Source organism: Panthera onca, chromosome A1, assembly GCF_046562875.1.
Source record: "Panthera onca isolate mPanOnc1 chromosome A1, mPanOnc1 haplotype 2, whole genome shotgun sequence".
NCBI lineage: Eukaryota > Metazoa > Chordata > Mammalia > Carnivora > Felidae > Panthera > Panthera onca.
Genome location: NC_138339.1, coordinates 190,676,089 through 190,697,770, shown reverse-complemented (window position 1 = coordinate 190,697,770; position 21,682 = coordinate 190,676,089). Strand labels below are relative to the sequence as shown.

At 39.0% G+C, this 21,682-nt stretch overlaps 1 protein-coding gene across 22 annotated transcripts in view; it reads left to right on the top strand.

Moving 5' to 3' along the window:
- Positions 1 to 21,682, top strand: part of LMO7 (LIM domain 7) — a 193,793-nt gene that overhangs the window by 142,302 nt on the left and 29,809 nt on the right. For 12 of the 22 annotated variants that reach the window (XM_060636933.3, XM_060636929.3, XM_078432701.2 and 9 more), the window contains 10 exons: positions 2,187 to 2,439; positions 2,778 to 3,062; positions 3,376 to 3,654; positions 3,929 to 4,132; positions 5,449 to 6,168; positions 7,127 to 7,156; positions 14,252 to 14,369; positions 16,427 to 16,569; positions 17,895 to 18,327; positions 20,090 to 20,401. In XM_060636933.3, coding sequence (XP_060492916.3) covers positions 2,187 to 2,439; positions 2,778 to 3,062; positions 3,376 to 3,654; positions 3,929 to 4,132; positions 5,449 to 6,168; positions 7,127 to 7,156; positions 14,252 to 14,369; positions 16,427 to 16,569; positions 17,895 to 18,327; positions 20,090 to 20,401 — 2,777 coding nt within the window. The remainder of the gene's footprint in view (positions 1 to 2,186; positions 2,440 to 2,777; positions 3,063 to 3,375; positions 3,655 to 3,928; positions 4,133 to 5,448; positions 6,169 to 7,126; positions 7,157 to 14,251; positions 14,370 to 16,426; positions 16,570 to 17,894; positions 18,328 to 20,089; positions 20,402 to 21,682) is intronic. The other 10 variants (XM_078432741.2, XM_078432739.2, XM_078432743.2 and 7 more) reach the window with 6 other exon arrangements.

Here is a 21,682-nt window from a genome sequence, read left to right as displayed (position 1 = left end):
GCATGTGTTGGTGGCTGCTATCCAGGTGTGATATTTTTATGGCCCAGATGACTAGTACAGGGTTAAGGAAATGAATCTGAGTTTTTAGTTCATCTGAGTGATTAAAACTGTAAAAGCAGAGGCTGACGTTCTTAATGAGCTATATTCCTTTGTCCTGACTGGATAACCTAAAACATTCAGTGTTTAAATTTATATCTGGCCAACAAAGAATAACAGGGGCAAAAACTGAAGGCATGTGGGAATATACAGACTTCCGTCGGTTCGGTATAGTCGTCCCGAGTGTGGAACTAAAGTCCTCTCCTCAGACTGTTAAAAACTGAGAACAAACTGAGGGTTGATGGGGGGTGGGAGGGAGGGGAAGGTGGGTGATGGGTATTGAGGAGGGCACCTTTTGGGATGAGCACTGGGTGTTGTATGGAAACCAATTTGACAATAAATTTCATATATTAAAAAAAATAAAAATAAAAATAAAGTCCTCTCCTCAGATACTTGGTGGACTGGATGCCTGGTATGTGTGACAGAAAGCAGACGGCCACTGTCACACTGCTTGGGAAAGGGGTTGCAGAGCTTGTGTGAAGAGTGCGGAAGGGAAGATGTGGTACTTACAACTGAGGAAGAAGAGAAAAGCCTGAGGGCCACCCGGATGATCAAACTTTTTTGCAGTCAGCATGTTGAAATTCTGCTGCCTGCCTGGTTGAGGTCCCAAGCTGATCCCCACCGTCCCGCCCCTTAGGATAATATTTTTAAGTTAACAAACTGAAAAGTCAAATTCCTTAGTTTTATACGAACTCCCTTTCCATATCAAGAATATTTGCTTATTCTGCGGGAACTTCACTGCACTCAAAAATAAAAAGATTTTAGCTTTAAAACTTCCAAAGTAGAAAATCTCCCTGTGTGTTTAAAATTCCACATGTACACATTCGGGCAAGAACCTCTAAGACCTTTCTTATTTGCAACAAAATGGGATATTCAGGAAGTGGTAAAAATGGAAGCACCTGATGATTGACCATTAACCCTCCCCGGTAGCTGCTCATTCTTCCTCCCTTTTTGCCTTTTCTCCTTTACCCTATTCCAGCCTCACGGTCTCCCAGGGTGTGTGAAACCACTTCCTGTAGGCCATTCTCATTGTATTTACTGTAGATTTCTGCCAGGCAGGAGGGAGGAGACCAGATGGCCTTGAGCACAGGTTGACCTGCCCCGAGTTCGCTGTGCCCAGAGGCTGCAGCTGTCAGGTACTGTGCACAGCTATCCTCTGAAGGAACCCTGGCGGGAAGGGGGCAACCTCTACAAACTATCTTTGCAAATACATGGAGGCAGAAAGAACAAAAGGGTAGAAAAGGGAGACAACTCAGTGTGGATCTGTAGTAGTATTTTGTAGTCTCTTTTCTTCCTGTGTCTTTACAAGAGTAGACTTATTTATTTAAGAGAACAGATCAGCATTTGTGTCTATCTGACCTTGAGGTGTATCACAGTGTATTCTTTTGAATTTGTATTTAAATGATTTGATTTGATTTTGGAATCAAAATACAAGGTTCCCAGTATTTTCGTGGCCACCCTGAGAAAAATCCTTGAGTTGTGTGTGTTCATTTAGACATGAGGCTTGATATTCCTTTGGACCAAATGATTACTGAAGTTCCAACCTCCTGTTTAATGTGTGACCCTTGCCTATAGGGATCTCACAACGATGTAGCCAACCCCTTCCTGATACTATGCTTTCTACTGCTTTTTCCATGTCCTCCCTTACCTCTCTTGCCCTCACAGAAATTTGAGACAATGGTGTGCTTTATTTTAAATTACAGACTTTTCCTTGAATGACTCTTTGATCTAGTTTTCGGTGTCTTTGACTCAATTGCTATATTTTACTCATATGTATTCCATCAATAAATTTTATGTACAGTCACAGGGTCAAGGAGGATTGGGAAGAAAAGAAGTTCAGTGGTTAACGGGGACATTTTCTGTTTAGAATGTTCAACAGTAAAAGAATGTAGCGCATGTGCCTCCAGTATGCAAAGCAAGTTCCTCCTAATGGATCTTATCACAACTTCATGACAAATTTCTAAAAATATTCCCCAGAGTTAGCAGAAGAGCCCTGGGTTTCCAAGGGAGAGACAAAGCAGGCATGCTGTGTGGGTTCAGTTAGACAAATGATCTGGAGAGTAAAGCAAATTCTCATGCTTTTTTTATAGGTTGCGAAAGCGACACAGATTCTGAATTTCCATCCAAGATGCAGGATTATAATAAAGACGATATGTCCTATCGAAGGATTTCAGCTATTGAACCAAAATCTGCTTTACCATTCAATCGTTTTTTACCCAACAAAAGTAGACAGCCATCCTATGTGCCAGCGCCGTTGAGGAAGAAAAAGCCGGACAAATACGAGGATAACAGAAGAAGTTGGGCAAGCCCGGTCTATACAGAAGCGGATGGAACATTTCCAAGGTACTGGGATGCGAGCTGATGATGGAGTTTTAAAATTCAGTGCACTTTGTGAATTTGCAGGGATATTTAAATGTGGGAAAAAGGAATAGTTCTTAAAATGTATTTCATAGCCCAAAAATTTCACTAATGAAAATGCATTTTTTTTCTTACTATTATCTTTAGTCATGCATATCCTGAAGGTGTTTCTTCCCTTTTAGGATGTCAGCCTATGGTGTGTTGGTTCTTTTTTTAGATACATGCTTTTAGCTTATTGACATCTTTCAGCATATTGAATGACTTCTGCTTTTCACTGTGAGCTGTTGTTTTCTTCCATTTTTTCCCTGTTTGATTGATCTCAGTGGACACACAGAGAATCCTTTAATTTCCCATCAAATTAGCAAAGCAGAGTGGGATTTTTCCAATGCAGCTTCCTGTCAGAAGGAGGTATACGGTTCTGAAAGTGGTTCGGACTCCGAGGATGAACGAAGGTTGCCTGATGTAGTTTTGGATGACTTAGCCAACCGTAGATTCCAAGTGAAAAAGAGGCCTGAGTGTTTCATCTCGAAAACCACCTCTCCTAGCTCTTATTCGCAAAGGTTTTCTCCTGCTGACCCATTAGCCACTGGGCTGTACGAGTTGACGAGGTCAGAAAAATTCTCCTAGATCAGAATGTCTGTTATGTTGATTTTAATATATAACACCCCAGATTGTTTGCAATTTTATCTCTTTTTAACACATCTTATAATTATCTTTGGCCCTTGCATATCATGCTATCCTCTGATTAAAATGAGATGCTGTTATCATGCCTTAACTTTGTTCTAGGAGCTGTCATGATAGAGTGGCAACTAATTTGTCTCATTCAGTGATATAAACTTTGTGAGCCAGAAAGCATGCCTTTTGTGTTCTGTGTCACAAACTGCTCATTCAGTATCTTAACTGGTTGGATGTTTTGAACAGTAATGAGAGGAGAACTTGGGGTACCAATGTGGAGAATTGGCCAACAGTACAAGAAACTTCAAACTCCTCTTGTTACTTGGAAGAGAAAGAAGCAAAGACAAGTACACCCAACACCGTAAAGGATGATCTTTATGTGCGAAAGCTAAGTCCAATCATGCCAAACCCAGGGCATGCTTTTGATCAGTTTCTTCCCAAATGTTGGATCCCAGAAGATGTGAACTGGAAAAGAATAAAAAGAGAAACTTACAAACCATGGTATAAAGAATTTCAGGGATTCAGGTTTGTCTCTGTGCATGTTTCTGTTGTTCTGATGTTCATTCGGCACCCTGGCTGGGTGTGTTCCGTGTGTGCTTTTTACGAGAGGGAAAGAGAAAGGTTCCTTTTCCCTTTAATACCCATAGAACCTCTATCACTGAAAAAAAAATGCTGTTTAAGTTTAAACCGTAGGATCTGGATCTTAAAAAGCCTTCTGCATGGCAGTATTTTCAGTAGTTCTAGTTTTCTCCAACTCTTTCTCCTTTCCTCCCTCCTTTCTCTGTATCACTCTCTACAGTAGGAGGAATTCAGATTCTGAGGATGAGGATTCAGGCTCTCACAGAAGCTCCTCCATTTTTAGTAGAATCCAAAAAGCAAAGCGTAGGCTAGACAGCAACTGCCAAAGACGTTCACTCTTGCTGGAACTGGCTACCAGAGGGGCCAAGAACTCCTGGGACACCCAAGCAGCCAGGAGAGCCAGTGGTGCCTCGGACGAGCCCAGGTGTACCTGTGTGCATGAGCCTGCCTGCTTTGAGTCTGGCCTGGGACATCTGTGCCAGTTTCTGCTGCTACTTTAATCTCTGACCATGATGCGCTGGGTCATGAAACCTTATAACATTTAGCATCAAAGCATAATGTATAACATATTGCTTTCTGTGGGAACATATGAGCTTGGAAGTCTATGGAATTAAATATTCTTCACAGTAATGTACAAGATAGTACATGTGGCATAGTCTGTTCTTTTGGAGAATTATTTCTAAAAAGCTTTTGTGAAAGTTGACCTAATTCTGTGGTTTTGTTATGTACGGAGATGTGGAGAAAGGAAATAACTTTTTTTTTAAAAAGTTTTTGTTTAAAAATTTTCTTTGAATGTTTATTTTTGAGAGACAGAGACAGAGCACAAACAGGGGAGGGGCAGAAAGAGAGAGGGAGAAACAGAATCTGAAACAGGCTCCAGGCTCTGAGCTGTCAGCACAGAGCCTGACACGGGGCTCAAACTCAGACCGTGAGATCATGACCTGAGCCAAAGTCAGACGCTTAACTGACTGAGCCACCCAGGCGCTCCAGAAAATAACTTTTAGATAGACACCAGGGCACACAAGTCTAGTGGGAAAATGCAGAGAAAAGATTTTTTTTTAAGTTTATTTATTTATTTTGAGAAAGAGAGGGAGCTGTGCATGCACGAGCAGGGGAGAGTCAGAAAGAGAGGGAAAGAGAGAGAGAATCCCAATCAGGGTCCACGCTGTCAGTGTGCAGCCCGACTCTGGGCTCTACCGCCCGAACCATGAGACCATGACCTGAGCCAAAATCTATAGTCGGACACCTAACCGACTGAGCCACCGAGGTGCCCCCATTGGGGTCTTTTTGAATGCTTCACAGCATTTTATTTTTTTAATTCTGCTGACTACCTGTGCCTATTGCATAAAGTGCTTAATGACCAACTCTTCAAAATCTGCAAGATTGCTGCTTCGCTGGGATGGGGGCTACATCACTGTGGGTGACAGAATACGGGCAGGGTAAAAGCAAGTACGTATTCATCAGGGAGGTGTGTGCTGTCTACGTTTTAGCCCCATCAGTTGGCCTGGACAGCACCCACCTTTCTTGAGAAGTACACGCTGCATTTGCTTATTTAAGTGGTATCCGAGAAAGTCACAGGTGATGGCATTAAAGGCTAGTCTTTCTCCCAAGCAAGAATCCCTCCTGTGACTCCATGACATAATTCACCCATGGTAACTGACTAGTTGGTCTGCTGCCTAATTACCTGTTCTACCTGAGCTTAATAAGATTCTCCCTTCCTTTTTCTTTTCTGTGCTTCAGTCAGTTTTTATTACTTCAGGCCCTCCAAACATATTCTGATGACATCTTGTCTTCTGAAACAAATACCAAAATTGATCCCACTGCCGGCCCCAGGCTCATAACACGCAGAAAGAATCTCTTTTCTGCACCAGGGTATAAAAGAGATGACCTCGAGATGTCAACCCTAGACCCTGATTTAGAGAATGATGATTTCTTTGTCAGAAAGACTGGCGCTTTCCATGCAAATCCGTATGTTCTCCGGGCTTTCGAAGATCTTAGAAGGTTTTCTGAGCAAGATGATCCTGTCGAGCGAGATATAATTCTGCAGTGTAGAGAAGGTGAACTTGTACTTCCGGATCTAGAAAAAGATGATATGGTTGTTCGCCGACTTCCAGCACAGAAAAAAGAGGTGCCTCTGTCAGGGGCCCCAGACAGATACCAGCCAGTTCCTTTCCCTGAACCCTGGACTCTTCCTCCAGAAATTCAAGCCAAGTTTCTGTGTGTACTTGAAAGAACACGCCCATCCAAAGAAAAAAGAAAGAGCTGTAGAGTGTTAGTGCCTTCCTACCGGCAGAAGAAAGATGACCTGTTGACTCGCAAGATCCAGTCCTGGCAGCTGGGGACGACCGTGCCTCCCGTCAGCTTCATCCCTGGCCCCTGCAGCGAGGCAGACCTGCAGAGGTGGGAAGCCATCCGGGAGGCCAGCAGACTTAGGCACAAGAAACGGCTCATGGTCGAGAGGTCAGAGTGTGTTTCTGCAAGGATGTGGCTTGTAATGGATGGTCTTGTATAACTTCTCTGTGAGAGAAAGTGGCATTGTGTTGCCCAACTCTGCATGTCACGAGCCATTTTGAAGCATCCTGCAAAAAGTTGTGTTGTTTTGAGGAACCTGTAGTGATTTCATGGAAAAAGTGCAATTCCATATTTGCACATCTCTAAATCAGCTAGCTGAGGCCTGTTTAAAAAGGTGTGTACATAATAAGCCTTGCCTTTGGCCTTAAGGAAGACTATGGTACTATTTGCAACATGATGTTTCATGAAAATGTTACATTTACAGACTTTATAGTCTCATGTCCAGGCATTTCTGAAACAGTCTGGTTGTAGTTTAGTTTTCTGTGTTTCTCATAATTTGGAATGTATGATTTCTGTGTAACCATGTCCCTTGAAATATGGCATTGCAAATTTCATTTAACTTGATTATAATTTTTGTTTTTGACCTAGGTTCCTTGGATTGTCAATATGTGACTTTTTAAATTTATAGTTTAAAATTCAGTGCAGACTTTATTAAATGCATGAATGTTATTTGCTGTCTGCTAAATTTTACATGTATGTAATTATGGCCATAATGTGTCTGCATTTATGTGTTATGCAACTTGCCATTTTGATGTTCAACTTGTTCAACTTTGGGATGGACAAATGTAAGGCTGATTAAAATCAGGAGATCCAAATGTAACATTTTATTCTTGGCAACAGGAAGTTTTCTGTTATGGATTTTTTGGTTCAAGGTAAATTAGGAGACTGTTTATCTTGCTTAATTTGATTCCTTGAGATATGAGATCAATTAGAATTTGAGACATTAAAATGTGATAAAAACTTTTGAGTTTTGTCCATCTCAGGTTAGAATCTTAAAGTTATTGAACATTTAGAAACTAATATAACCGAAAAATGACTTTTAATTTTTGGTTTTCTGATTTCTTAGACTCTTTCAAAAGATTTATGGTGAGAATGGGTAAGTTTTTTAGTTTACCGTAAAAGACAAAATCTTTGCATATTGTTTGTCCTTTGTATAACATGTCGTCGCACTTCTGTCCTGGCATGTCACTAAATGGGGATGCTGTGTGCTGTGCATGTAACTTTTTAAAATGGGGAATTTTTTCCTTAATTTTACAGCTTAATGATGATAATTCTGTATCCAAGTGTGCAGTGCATGAAGTGCTATATGACTGCAGTAGGTTTTGTGTTTATTAGAAGTTTAAAATCCAAGTTTTTTTTTTTTTTTTTTTTTTTTTAAATTTAAGGAGTCGATTAAAGGTAACACAATTACTTGCCTAAGATTAGATATATTTGGTTTGGTATTTGATTGCTACATAGACCAAAATTCTCACTGCTGGATGTTGAAGCCCTAATAAAGGTATTTTAGAAAAATCTATGATGGAAAGGAATATTAGCATTTACCTTGAAGTTGGAATTCATACAGGTGGTATTATCTATAGACTCCTAGCTTATGGAGAGGTTCATTAGTTAGGGTGGTGAATGACATTAATATTCCCTTAGTAGAATTTGGAAGTATTTTCATGATTCCTGATTAGGGTAAAAAGTTATAATATGGCTATGTTACAAAGCCAAATCAGCTTTCCAAATCTGCAAAAATTAAAATCTTTTAAACTCTTCTGGAAATGTTTTCCTTTTCTAGAGTAAGGGAGAGTTAAGAGCAAATGCTGCCATACTTTTACTGCACACTTGAGAATCATTCGTGCTCAGGGCAGGATAACCAGGTGGCTGCATCTCAGTATTTTCCATCAGACTTTCAGTAATTTTGTGAATCTAACTGCTAATAGTTTTTTCCAACAAGAAGAAAATTTAAGTATGTCAAATATTTTAATCTGCCTAAGTCTTAGTAACTTAAGTATATTCCCCTACTGGGATTTATGTCATCTCTAAAAATCTCCAGTTTTGATAGCATTGGATAATTTTTAGAGTGTAGGAATTTTGGAACTTACTAAAATTACTATTTAAAGCAATATAACCATTCTAGGTGTCAAAAGTGTAATTGAGCCCTGGGCAACTAATTGCAAGTACTTCTCAGCCACTGATGTTAAAAATCAGGCTCCCAGCATGCTTTCAATGGGCCATGCAAAGGCACATTATTCCCTATCCAGCTCCTCAAGTGCTTAAAGATTTCTCACTGGTGAGGGTGAACAAGGCAATTGTCAGCATGAAGCTTAAGCATCTGCTAATCTCAATTCACCATGGGAAATCTGTTTTAACCGATAAAAAATCTCTGCAGCTTCAAGCATTTTGAATGAAAACTTTCAGAATTTTCATTGCTAATAAGGCTCTATAATCTTAACAGTTTGTTTTTCTGAGTATAAGAACTTGATACGAATATAAACATGTGCAGCCATTTCAATGACTGTACATGTCCCTCCTTAGGGATACCCTGTATGACTGGGTTAAGAAAAGAGAAATGAAACCCAAATACCAAGTTTAGAAAGCTAAGGATTTTTCTGGTCTAGAGCTAGCTAGCAGCAGCAAATACCTTCTGTAGACTATTTCAAGATTGTTGCTTGTGTGGTACAGTATTTGTTTTAAGAGCCTGTTCTTCTTACAGTTTAGCGCCAAGGTTAACACAAATAAAGCAAGATTGTCTGTAAATTGAGATCGATGAAAGTAATGTGAATGTGTCTTCAGAAAACTAGAGTGTGCTTTATACCACTTGTAATCAAAATCTTTTACATGGGATTTTTTTCCCCCATGTTCTATCGGTTACCAATAATTTCCTTAAACTGATTTGCTGCGATGAAAAGAAAAAATTGGATTGAGTATAGGCATTTAATCTAGAACTTGTTTCCTGTGGATAAACATGTTTGTAAATGTTTATCCACAGGAAACTAGGGATATTTCTTCATGATATTTCTTGGACGACATGTATGTGGTTGAACTTAGAATACTTACCTGGAAAATCATTATTGCTCACCATCCTGTGATTGAAAAATGCCTGCCTGTAGCATGAATGCTTTCCTTTTGGTAAGGACCAGGTGAAAGAGAAATGTACATTCCCTTTTGAAGTCTTAGAGTGTTCACTTTTGGCTTGCTTTTATTTGGCGCTTAACATCTGTCACTTTATTTTTACTCTGATGCTTTATATGTGGCGGTCATTTCCTCACGTGTGCTTTTGTGTCGCATGGATTTGTCTGTATGGTTCCATGACGTTTGAAAACATGGTTATGATGCCTCTTGGTCAAAGCTGTTAATGACAAAGTTGTTGTAAGGGTATATAGCTATAATCTGTGATATGACTGAGCCATTAAATCTTCTGCCAGGATCAACAGGAAATGAAAACTGATTCAAGGTGAAGTTGTAATCAAAGGCAACTAAGAGATACATATTTCACCTATGGGTTTTGGCCAAAAGATTCTATAGAACTGTAAGGACACCTAAGACAACAAAAAGGAAAGGACAATAAAGTTGATGCAAGTTTCTGGGGATTTTGTCCCTAGGGGACGTTCAGCAGTGTCTGCAGACATTTCTGATTAGTTACATCGGATGGGTTGGGGATGGAGGTTTGCCACCAGCACCTAGTGCTTTTATATCCTGGGATCCTGCTAAATTGTCCTGCCAGATGTAGGACAGCCTCTTACAGTAAATAATTTTCTAGCCCAAAATATCAATAGTGCTGCTATAGGGAAACACTGATTTAGACTATCAACCTAAAAATGAAAAGTTTCTTATGTTATCATTCTAGTTTGCGGCAGTTCTAAAGCCTATTATCCAGGTTTTAGTACTGATTATGCTTCAGAGAATTCCTACAGCACCTAATGGGAATATATTTAAAAGTGCATAAGTAAGTGTATTCCTCTCTTTCCTTGAAAGTTCAGGACTCCGGGGACCCCAAACTTAGAATCATGGAATTTCTACTTGCTGTTTAAGGCAATCAGTGATTTTATATTTAGGAAATTTTGCTACATGTTAGTCCTTTCTGATCCCTTGCTTCTTAGATATTACTTCTTAGACTATCTCTGGTCCTTAATCTCAATTCTATGAGGTAAAGAGGTTGGTATTAGATGCATTGTAGAGACATGAAGAGACACAGCTATTGTAGCTTTCCTGAGGACATACATACAGCTAGTGAGTGGTAGAACCAGACTAGGACATCATTTAATAAGATAATCCATGCAGACCACTTGCCAGTGTTGCTGGCACATAGTAAGCCCTCTGAAGTTTAATGTCATGCTGTTAACTCCGATAAAGAAGGAAAGAATTCTTCATGATCTGGCTGAAAGACTTCTGTACTCAAAAAGTTCTAGATTTTATCAGTGTGGCCTGGGGTGACCTCTCTAGTCTGAAGCTGTTTGGGGAGTTAGTTTTCAAGAGATCCCATGCAGCCATGTTTGCCTTAATAAGGATCATTGGTGTGTAGCACCTGATGGTTTTTAAAATACGATCAGTATAACCTTCCCCTTTTCTCATAATAATCCCATTCTGGCTTAAGTGATGAGGACCTGAGGCTCAGAGAAACTAAGTGATGTTAGGTTACGGTGAAAATTGGTGCCATTTTCAGGCCTGGAACCCTCACCGCAGTCTCCAGTGCTTGGTTCAGCCTGCATGGAATGTGCTCAGGCTTTATTTAGGTAACTTGACATCCTAGGGAACAAAGGGAACTCCCATTTCTGCCTTACGGAGGGATTAGTCTCCTCTACTCTGTTTGGCTCACTTGGTTCATACTGGGGGCCTCCTGGGTGCTAGGCTCTGTGCTCTTAGCTCCCAGGAGGACCATGTAGCATCTGCTCATGGTGAATGTGTTTTCTGAAAAGACACCTGTTAAGGTTTTATAGTGCAGGAGGATGAAAGCTCAAAGAACGTACATGGCCATTTCTGGGCCAGCTGAGACCATCCAGCCTTCCCTCCCACTGGAAGATTATTAAAGTATTAGCATATCCATGTTTCTTCTGGAACATACATAACCTTATGTGTTGGGTATCCAGATTCCTCTCATGCCTTGGTCCTGAAAATTTTTTTCTTGCCTCTTTTTAGTGAGTCTTTTAAAGTATTAGCACAAAAAGTCTTATTCTTTGCAGTTATAACTTAATTCATACTTTCAAATTCACATAAATCTGGTTTATATTTAGTCATACCTAGTTAAGTATATATTTTTAAAGATGCAATATATATAATTATATATGTATTCTATATGTAATTCCTTAATACTCTTTAGTAGATCCTACAATGTTTTCTTTATAAAACTTTGGGGAGGGATCTTAATTTGTTATACACATAAGAAACATTTCGAGGTTTTTTTTTGCTTGATTAAATATGATAAAACTTTCCTCATTCTTGCCATCGATGTTAAATGTGTGTATCCTGTGTGCCTTGTTATACATCAATGTGCTTTTCTCCAAATAACATGTGGACTCATGAGGGAGATAAGCTAAGCGCGCACACACACACACACACACACACACACCATACGCACTATAATGCTGAGTGTTAATGCCAGGAGGAAGGTATAGCTAAAGCACTAGAGGAGTAGAGAGAAGGGACAGGCCACTTTTAGCATGGAAGAGGTAGGAATCATTACCAAAGTGGTAGAATATTCTGTAGAATAACACATATATGAGCACCTACCATGGGCTGGGCACTCTGCTAGGTATAGGTGATATAGAAGCTGACAGACTAAATCCCTGCTTTATAATCTTACAGGATGAAGCAGGTGATTTGTAAATAAACTTTTCAAATGGCAGTAAATGCTATGCGGAGAAATACTATGAGGAGAAATGGTGAGGGATAAGGTGACCAAGGGAGAGGGGCATTTGCTCTTTTTTATAGGGTGGTTAGGGAGGGAAATGCTGAGGTAACATTCAAACATGACTGGAAGTGAGAGGTAAGCCATATGGTTGGTTGAAGAGCTTTCTGGGTGGGTTGAAGAGCAAGTAGAAAAGCAAGAGGTTGAGCAAGGAAACCAATTGGCTGGAGCAAGGTGAATGAAGGGGAACACGGTGGGAGATGAGCACAGAGAGGTGGGCAAAATCCAGGCAATGTCCTAGATCTTAGAGCAATCTGCTTTTAACTCGTGTGAGGTAGAAAGAAACAGATGGGTGCAGTGTACATGGATGTCGTGATCTGAGTGTAATTTTGAGAACATCCCTCTGGCTGTGGTATTGAGCATGTGCTATTTGGGCAGGAAGGTGTAGAAACAGGAAGATTGATTATTGTAATAATCCAGGTGGGAGATATAATGGCTTGGATCAGGGTGGTAAAGGCGGAGGTGGTGAGAAGTGTTTGTATCCTCATTATATTTAGAAAGTAGACAGGATTTAATGATGGAATCAGTTATGATGTATTAGAGAAAGAGAGGAATCTGGGATGACTCAAAGAATTTTGGCCTAAAATCTGGAGGATGGAATTGAATTTTACCAATGAGTAGATTGTGGGGTGAATAATCATGGTTTTGGTCTGTTTCAAGTCAAGTTTGAGTTGTCTGTTAGACTTTCAAGTGGAGAATGAATAGGAAGTTGCTTACACCCATCCAAAATGGAGTGTTATCAGGGATCTTGAATGAGTGGCATTTAAAAAAGGCATATATACTGGTGAAGGGCTTTCATGTTGGAACAGTTAAAGGAAGACTCACTGGATCTGGAGGCTGGGTGATAATTTAAGCTACTTTAAAAGTCTAGCTAAGAGCTGGCTGTGTTCTGATCTAGGGTGTTGGCAATAGAAGTGGAAAGAAAAAGACACTGAATAAGAGGACTTGATAACTAATTGAAAGTAGGGAGAAGGGAGAGGCAAAGGTGAAAAATAGTTCTTAGGTTTCAAATGTGAATGATTGGAAGCAGGTTACACCATTAACAGCCACAAGCAGAAAAGCAGGTTTGGGGACAAGATTCAGTTTGGCTACACCAACAATAACCATGTGTTTAGTGAGTTATAGTTTACAAAATCCTTCCTGGATATTATTTCAATTGGTCCTTTTACAATTGAGGTGCCTAGGGGATATCCATGTAGGTAATTTATTCAACAAGTAATTGGAATTGAGTAAAGGGAGGATCTGGCCCTGGGCTGTGGATTGGGAGTCATTTGCATAGAAACTAGTTGAATTCCTGAGCTAACTAAGGGCAAGTATGTTATAAAAGAAATGTGGTGATAACAAAATCTTGGAGAAGGCAAAGTTTAAAGGCCCAAGAGGATGTGGAGTTACTTAAATAACTAAAAGTAGAGTCTGTTTTAATGAAATAAAATCCAAAGTGCATTATGAAAGATCTGTGGGAAAGCACATTTTGAATACCCCACCTTCAAAAGCTCTGTCTTCTGTCTTTGATTCCTCCAATATTCATACTGGACTCCTCTCACTACCCCACTTTCCAGTGTAATTTACCATCCATTCTGTGTGCATGTAGACAGCACACATATATGCCTGTGTGTAACACCCCAGTCTGTTCATTGTTTCCAATCTAGAGTGAACTGAGAGCTAATCCACAGTACATACCCATGGCAGGAATCCATATTGGGAGACCTGAAATCTGCCAAAATAAAACACAGGGCTATAGAAGTCATTCTATTATAATTGGCTGTTAGAAACTACCTGTGGTGCTTTGAGAACAAGTCCAGGGCAGTGGTAGGGTGGATCTTAGAGAATCCTTGAGAAGAAGCAACACATTTATTCAAGGTATTGAACTTGAGGAGAAAATATCAGGTAATCATTAAATTATTTAATAAGTGCCCAGAAAAGGCAGCCAAACCTTAAAAGATTATCTTTGGGGAAGATAGAAAATTACAGATGAGTGTAGTAAATATTTCTTTCTAAAGTAATCCCTTTATGCACGGGCAACTCCAAATATGAACATTGGATTATTTTTTAGACTCATGCAGGGCTCATTTAGCCATTTTGTAAAAGAATTCACACTTGAGTTGAGTGTTAGGCTCTTGTTTCTCGTTTTGGAAAAACACCCATTTATCTCTGTAGTGCTATTTCTGTGATATTATCAGTAAAACGTCTAGGTCGTACAGCAGAAATTTAGATGGAATTTCCAAATAAAAGCCCAACCTTCCAGTTTTAACTCTAATCCGGTCATGTGAACCTTGGTTACCATGGGTATTTTTGTCGTAGGAGCAAGTCCATGAGTGATGTCAGCGCAGACGATGTTCAGAACTTGCGTCAGCTGCGTTATGAGGAGATGCAGAAAATAAAATCACAATTAAAAGAACAAGATCAGAAATGGCAAGATGTGAGTACGTTTTATACTGGGAGATGGGAAGACTGGGAGAATGTATTTATTTGACTCTTCCTTGCTTCTCTTAAATGAAAATCAGTATACTTGAAATGATTTTCCTTGATACAGAATTCAGTTCTATAGAAAATGTGATCGACTTCCTTTAAAAAGATTTTACCTTTTTGACCTATTACTGTCGCCTATTTTAAAGGTCACTGTGAAAAATACAATAGGAGGTTTATTTTCTCATATTCGCTATGAGTTCTAAAAAATGTGAACCTGCTTCCTTACAGCATGGTTAACTTGTTAACTTGCTTTGGTTGGTTGAATTTGGAGTATGACTGTTATTGAAGCTTGTGAAGAGAAGAGACTTAGCTCAAAGTTTAGGGGTAGCAGAAGAGTAGGGGGTCCAGAACAGTCTTGGCATTAGCAGGGAGAGATGAAGGGGGCTCTGAGAGTTAATAGAGATTTGGGGAGAAATAAGAAATGTAACTAGGAGTACTATTTGGGTTGGAAAAGTAGCTGATATGAATCAAAATCAGATGTTTTCACAGAGCTGACCTATATCCAGATGTTTATATGGATATAGATGTAATATTTAGCTTTGTTCCTGCAGGAAAAAAGCTTGACCTTTTTTTTGAAAGAGGTAATTGTTACAAACCAAAGGAGTGTCTAGAAATACACAATAGATAATTTAAACAGAGCAAACTCAAAAGAGTTTGAGGGCAACTTTATGGGAAGGGCAGAGTGTTAAAATGAACAAGAGGGCAGAGATAGTAAATCTTCATTTTCAGAGAGATTAGAGGCTATGAAATGAAGAACCCTCTGCCTTGGCTGACACTAAATTCCAGTGTCTCTTTTAGTTGGGAACTCGATTTAATTATCAAGAAACAGTAATTCAATGTCACTTTGCCAAAATACATGGTGGTGGTTTGGGTATGAAAATAACTATTGAGGGGTTATCCATTAAGTCAAGTCAGATGAAAATTCATGCTGATTATCTTGTAGGACTAAATGTACACTGCTTTTGTTCTTTTTGGAAGTAGTTTGTATTGGCTTCAGGCTGTTTTTAAACAGGAGTGGCCCTGTCTACTCTTAAAGGTATAAAGCAAACTTAGTTTAGTCTGAGACCTGTGCTTCTGTTTGGACTGAAATGCCACCAGTAATTCTTAACATGGCATTTCTCTATTTTGGAGACATAGAAAAATGTCTTAAACTCCTGAGTGTGACAACCAGCTTAGGCTGCTAGGGCTAATTTAAAAGGAAAATTAAGTTGATTGTCCTGGGGTCAGCCAGCCAGGTTAGACTTCTATTCCTGGGAATATGGGAAACAGATACACTTGTTCCTGTGTGGTCTTCCTTATTGCCCTGTCAGTAGGGGGAGTTTACTGGCTTTGAAATCATGTACTCAAGCCTTGCCTCCCCAGGAAAGCCTTTCCAAACTCTGCCCTCCCCTGCCTCAGGTACAATTGACCACTCCCTCTCCTTCAAACCCCCACCATCCTGTGCAATCCAATCATCACATTCACTGTTGAACTTTTATTGAGAAGTCTCTTTCCCTTCAAGACCAAGAGTTCCTTGAGGGGACCCACATCTTCTGCGTCTGCATGTTTGTGGTCTTCTGGATTGAGCCATGTGTACGTTAGATGAAAGAGCGTGCAGTCATGCTTAACCATTGCAATCCTAGCTCTGTCCCAGTTGTACTCGTGAAATCTGCCATTTCACATGACAGACAGATTATTGGAGTGACGTGAGAATAAATTTGAAACAGTTCCTGATCTTTCTGACCTGGCACCCAATTACAAGCACTTAGCGTTCTTTGTGAAATGGTCAGGGAGGCAGGAGAAACAGTAATGGGGTCTATCTTACTAGGTCAGGTTTTTTAGACAGACACATGAGATAAAGGTTGGTACAGAAACGCCAGCTATAAAAAGCAAAATTAGGGCACCTTGGCATCAAGTTGGAGTGAATAGTTTCAGCGATGTAATGGGATACTCTGGCAGTCTCCCACTGCTAGAAAGGGTGTGTATGAATTCAGGTATGCCTGTGCTGATGTGATTTTCTTCTGTTAGGACCTTGCAAAATGGAAAGATCGTCGAAAAAGCTACACTTCAGATCTGCAGAAGAAAAAAGAAGAGAGGGAAGAAATTGAAAAGCAGGCACTTGAGAAGTCTGAGAGAAGCTCTAAGACATTTAAGGAAATGCTGCAGGACAGGTAAGAAAGCTGAGTGCATCTCATGGTTGCAGATACCAGTGTTAGAAATCCATATTTTATGTAAGTGTAGTGTAATGGAAGGTGTATGCCAATATTAAACCATAAACAGATAGACATTCAAGTCTCAGTATGTTGCTCTGTAAAGAAAAAGCAAAGTATTGCTGTAATAAATGGTGACTTGGATTAACAAAAGAAATGGGCGCTTAATATAGTGTGCTTTACTTCCTGATTTTTACATTGTATATTCACATGTGATATTGGATGGTGTTGGCTATAATTGGTGCCGAAAATAAACTACTTTTTCTCCTTTTAAAGTGAATTTAGGAATGGAGTGGCCAAATAAAACCAGGTCCCACTCTTCCAAATTGTGTAAAATATAAAGTTCCTTTTCACGTTTTAGTGGTGTGATTAAAATTATATTTGAAAAGAAGACAATATAAACGTAAATGGGAGGGGGTGTATTTTTGGCATTGCAACGTGACAGGATAGAGGTCCAATTTAAACTTTCCTGTAGAGCAGTTGCTGTGAGAAACCTTGGAATATTTCTAGGTCATGGGGAAGGCAAATATGCTTTATGGATAATGTCAAAAAGGAAATGTGCTGTCAGGTGAAATTAAACAAAACTCCTTTGTGCCCTAGAAGCAAATGGTAAACACCGTTTCTTTCACTTAAAGGCAATGCAGTTTGAAAGGTATTCCCTACTAAACAGGAGTGACGAGGATGTTTCATGAAGTTCTCTATAAATATGAATGGTGTCTTTAATCTGTAACAATTGTCCATGTGAGTTCTCTCAAGCTGTGTGAAATCATATCCTAACTTGATCTTCCTGAAGTCTGAGTCCTTTGTGGAAATCTTTTATTTTCACTAAATTGTTTAAAATTGTGTACAGGGGGAAAAAAAAGCTCATAATCTTGTAAAGGAAGCCACATTTTTGGAAGGTTCAGATTGGTTGTAAGTTAGTTATGTCTACAGTGTGCTAATTTGGGAAGATTTATGAACTTGTGGGTAAAGCTTTGTGAAGAATCCCTTATTAAATATCTTAATTTTCTTATTAACAACTCTTTACAATTAAAAAAAAATCCCTCTCCAGTATTTGGAAGTATTTGAGAGCCTGCTTAAAAAAAAAAGTGCAGTTCTTACAATTTTTAAGTGTGGCACTAAAAAAATCACGTGTATTTATTCTATTACCATTGTATTGGTTATTGTGTGAAGTCGGCAGCCTTTTTATTCTTTGTCTTATGTTCTTGCCAAAGTAACCCATGTGTCTCTACCTCCTTGTGCTAAATGCATAACTTCATGGTTACGGTGTGCTTCTTTCTGCTAAGGGAATCCCGAAATCAAACATCTGCAGTTGTATCAAGAAGGAGGTTGCATTCTTCTGATGATATCTTGCACGAAGAAAAGCTTTCCCCTAGACTGACCACGTCAGAAGCAAGTTACCAGAGTGAAAGAGTAGAAGAGAAGGAAACAACGTATTCTGCAGAAGTTCCTAAGCAAGATTCTACAACTTTTGCAAAAAGAGAGGACGCTGCAGCAGCTGAAATTCAGCTTTCTTCTCAGAGCCCCATGGAAGAACAACACCCAGACCCTTTGTCTTCTCAGCATTCACCGAGTACACAAACCGAGTCGACTCGAATTTCAGCCTCTCTCCCCAGAAGTTACCAGAAAACTGATACAGCCAGGTTAACATCTGTGGTCATGCCTAGACCTTTTGGCTCTCAGGCAAGGGGAATCTCATCACTCCCAAGATCCTACACGGTAAAAAAAAAAAAAAAAAAAATGTGTTCCCAGTTCATTTAGTCTGTTCTCAGGAGCACAGTGCTGGTAAACTTATGCAGAAGTTTGAGCTCCATTTACTTGATGTATAAAATGTACATAACTTATGTATAAAGCAATTCCAGCCAGTTTAGATTCAAAAGACATTCAATGCTTAAAATATAACAACTCTGTGGAACTATTTTAAACTTTAAAGTCAATGAAAGTAAGGCTGGTAACATTTTAAAGAATGAATAAGCTCTTTCTAAGGCAGAGCATTTTTTTAGTGTTACGTTTTCTCAAATACAGCTTTTGTAAAGTATTAGGTTGAACTATGTGAAGGATGCTAATAGTTCTTTTTGACCTACAAAACAGCAATTTCATATGGTTTAACCTGAATATTTTCAGGTGCCTTATGAACAGCTTTCTAGTTTCCTCTGAGTACCCCCACTTTTTTAGAATTTACTATGCTTGAAAGTGGTTATTAAAATGTATTTCATGGTTCTATTTATATTGGGATTTTTAAGAATATAGAAAATGCAGTTGTTTGCCCTGAGAATGAAGCAGTAATGCATACCTGAAAGTGGATGTATTAATTTAACTCTGTGTCTTAAGATCAGTGTTCAAATTCTTTCTACTTCTGCCAATATTGTATCCTAAAAGCTAAGGAAAAGCTTGAAAGAAATATTTAAGGTAAGGAAAACCTGCATGAACTAGCCAGGGAACTCCTAATCATTATATTAAGTAAAATAGAGATATATTTGGTAGCATAAAAATCAAACATATATGACTCATTACTAACATATCAAAAGACAATTTATAGAGTCAGAAAAATGTTAGATGAATTCTAGATGTAGGGTTAACATCAGTAAGATTTAACATGCTCCTACAAATGGGTAAGAAAAGATAAGCACTAGAAAAGCACAAAAAAGATAAGCACTCATGTGGAAATGAGTAGCCAGTTTAAGGAAGAAGGAATTCAGATGGCTGATGACATAAAACACATTGAAGCATGTTCAACTTCATTAGAGCAAGAATGAAATGTACAGCTTTCAGTCATCAGACCGACAAAGATTTAAAACATTGAAAACGTCTGGTGTTGGCAAGGGTGTAGAGACACAGCCATTCTTGTACATTACATTAGGAGTGCACTGCTATAATTTTTTGAGAAGATATATATATATATATATATATATATATATATATATATATATATACACACACACACACACACACACACACACACATACATATACATATAATTTATATATTACATTAGATTTTTTAATATAACATTTATTATACATAAAATATCTTTTGGGCAACAAGTATACTTTTGGAAACCTATGAAAATAAATATTCCAATTGTAATAATATGTAGGTTCTTGTTGCAATAATTTTGGAGGTTACAGAAAACTTGAAACGACATTGAATACATATCAAGTGACTAATTTGTAGATATCCCTACTATACAGCATTCAATAATTAAAAAGTCTAGTCTAGAGATCTATTAAACCCATCAGAATGATGTAAATGAGCAAAGAAAGTTTCAGAAGTCCGTTTTAATATCAACACTTTTGTAAAAACAAGTCCTCCTCCCAAAACATCACGTGTCTGTCCGTTAGCATGAAAGAACGTGCTCCAAGCTTTTAGCATTGGTTGCTGTGGGAGGTACGTTACTTTTACAGTTTTAAAGTATTTAGTGTATGTATTTTTTAAGCAGAAATCTAACAAGGCCAAGCTTAATATGATGTTTTATTTTTAGATGGATGATGGCTGGAAGTATAACGGAGATGTCGAATATGTGAAGAGAACTCAGAGCAGTTTGGTCAGCACCTCTGTGCACAAACCTGACACGAGCCAGCTTGCTACCAGCAAGTCCAGTGAGAGAGAGGGAGTAGCAGTGGGAGAAGGTGTGATGCAGCTGCCCTCCCCTACCCCCTCCTTCTCATCGCTTTCCCAGGAAGAGGCTGCCACTTCTAAAGCCACACTGTCTTCACCATCTGGCCCTGACTTAATGTCCGAGCTTGGAGAAGGGGGAAGCTCACCACAGACAGAGGTCTCCAGATCCTCACAGGTGAATTTGGGGAGGTTCCTCGTCACCCACTGCTCTGAAACATAAGTATTTCAATCTGCAAACCATGTTTCTGACCTCTAGGCATTATTATCTGGGCTGATAATGTGGAAAACAATATTGCATTTTATTTTTAGCACATCTTGGGAAGAAGGAGGCCTCTTCCACCTTTGAGTTTATGGATGCAGATTACCCTTATGATGTGTGTGAATCGAGGCTTGCTGGACGAGTCTCTTTAGGGTTTGGCTGGTTTTTCTCTCTACTCCTCATTTCAGCAACTGCTGCCTTATACTTCTAGTACTCAGCAGTCCCTGGTTCAGCTGTGGGGGTCACTTGGAAGGTTATAGATTCAGGCCTAACAGGTAAGTGAGTAATAAAAGCCCTTTCTCAGGGAAATTAACTGACCACAAGGGGAAATTGGTACACATGCTACATGCTGGTCTCTAGGGGCTCGGCATTTCTTTCCTTGTGTAAACCATCTAGTACTTAATACTGATTTAGAAAGTCTACAATTTTGTCCCATTTCTTGTATCTTAAAGGGAATATTGAGGCTTAGTTACAGTAGGACAGTTGTGTTCTGTAACATTTGGAGTCCAAACAAGATATACCATCAGATGAAGAATGACTGGAGGCCATTTATAGTTTTTCCTAATTAAAATCACCAAGAGAATTACTAGGTAATGAATGCAGTATGTTTTACACGTAAGTTAAAAGTTGTTGGTTGTCCAGAGAACAGAAAGCTTTTCTTTAAAAAAACAAAACAAAACAACACCTTTGTTAAACAGTTTGATAGCTGTATGAACCCCTTGGCATGGAGGAGCTAGTGTGATTCTTTGACTTGTCAGACATTCTCTGGTGCTTTACCGGAATAGATGTGTTTTCCAAGGCACAGCATCAAGTATATAACTTGGCTTAAGTTATAGTAACGAAATAACTATGTGCAATAATTGGGTCTGGTATATTTACTACAGAAAAGCTTTACAAGTTTATGTCTTCTTCTGATTTTGGAGTCCTTTGTTCTTGAGAAAATTTGGGAATGCAGGAAAGTATACATGATGAAAGCCACTGGTTGTCCCATCATTTAGAGGTGGTAGTTGTTAACATTTAGGCATATGTCTTTGTTGTTCCCATGCGTGTTCACAAACATAGATCTAAAAATATTTCTTCAGCTTACTAAAATCATGAGTTGTAAATTTTTTGCTTCATTTGTAAAGAATGGGAAAGATATCATTAGCATCATAAGTTTGAGTGGATCAGAACAAGCGCCTGTGGTATATACTTGGA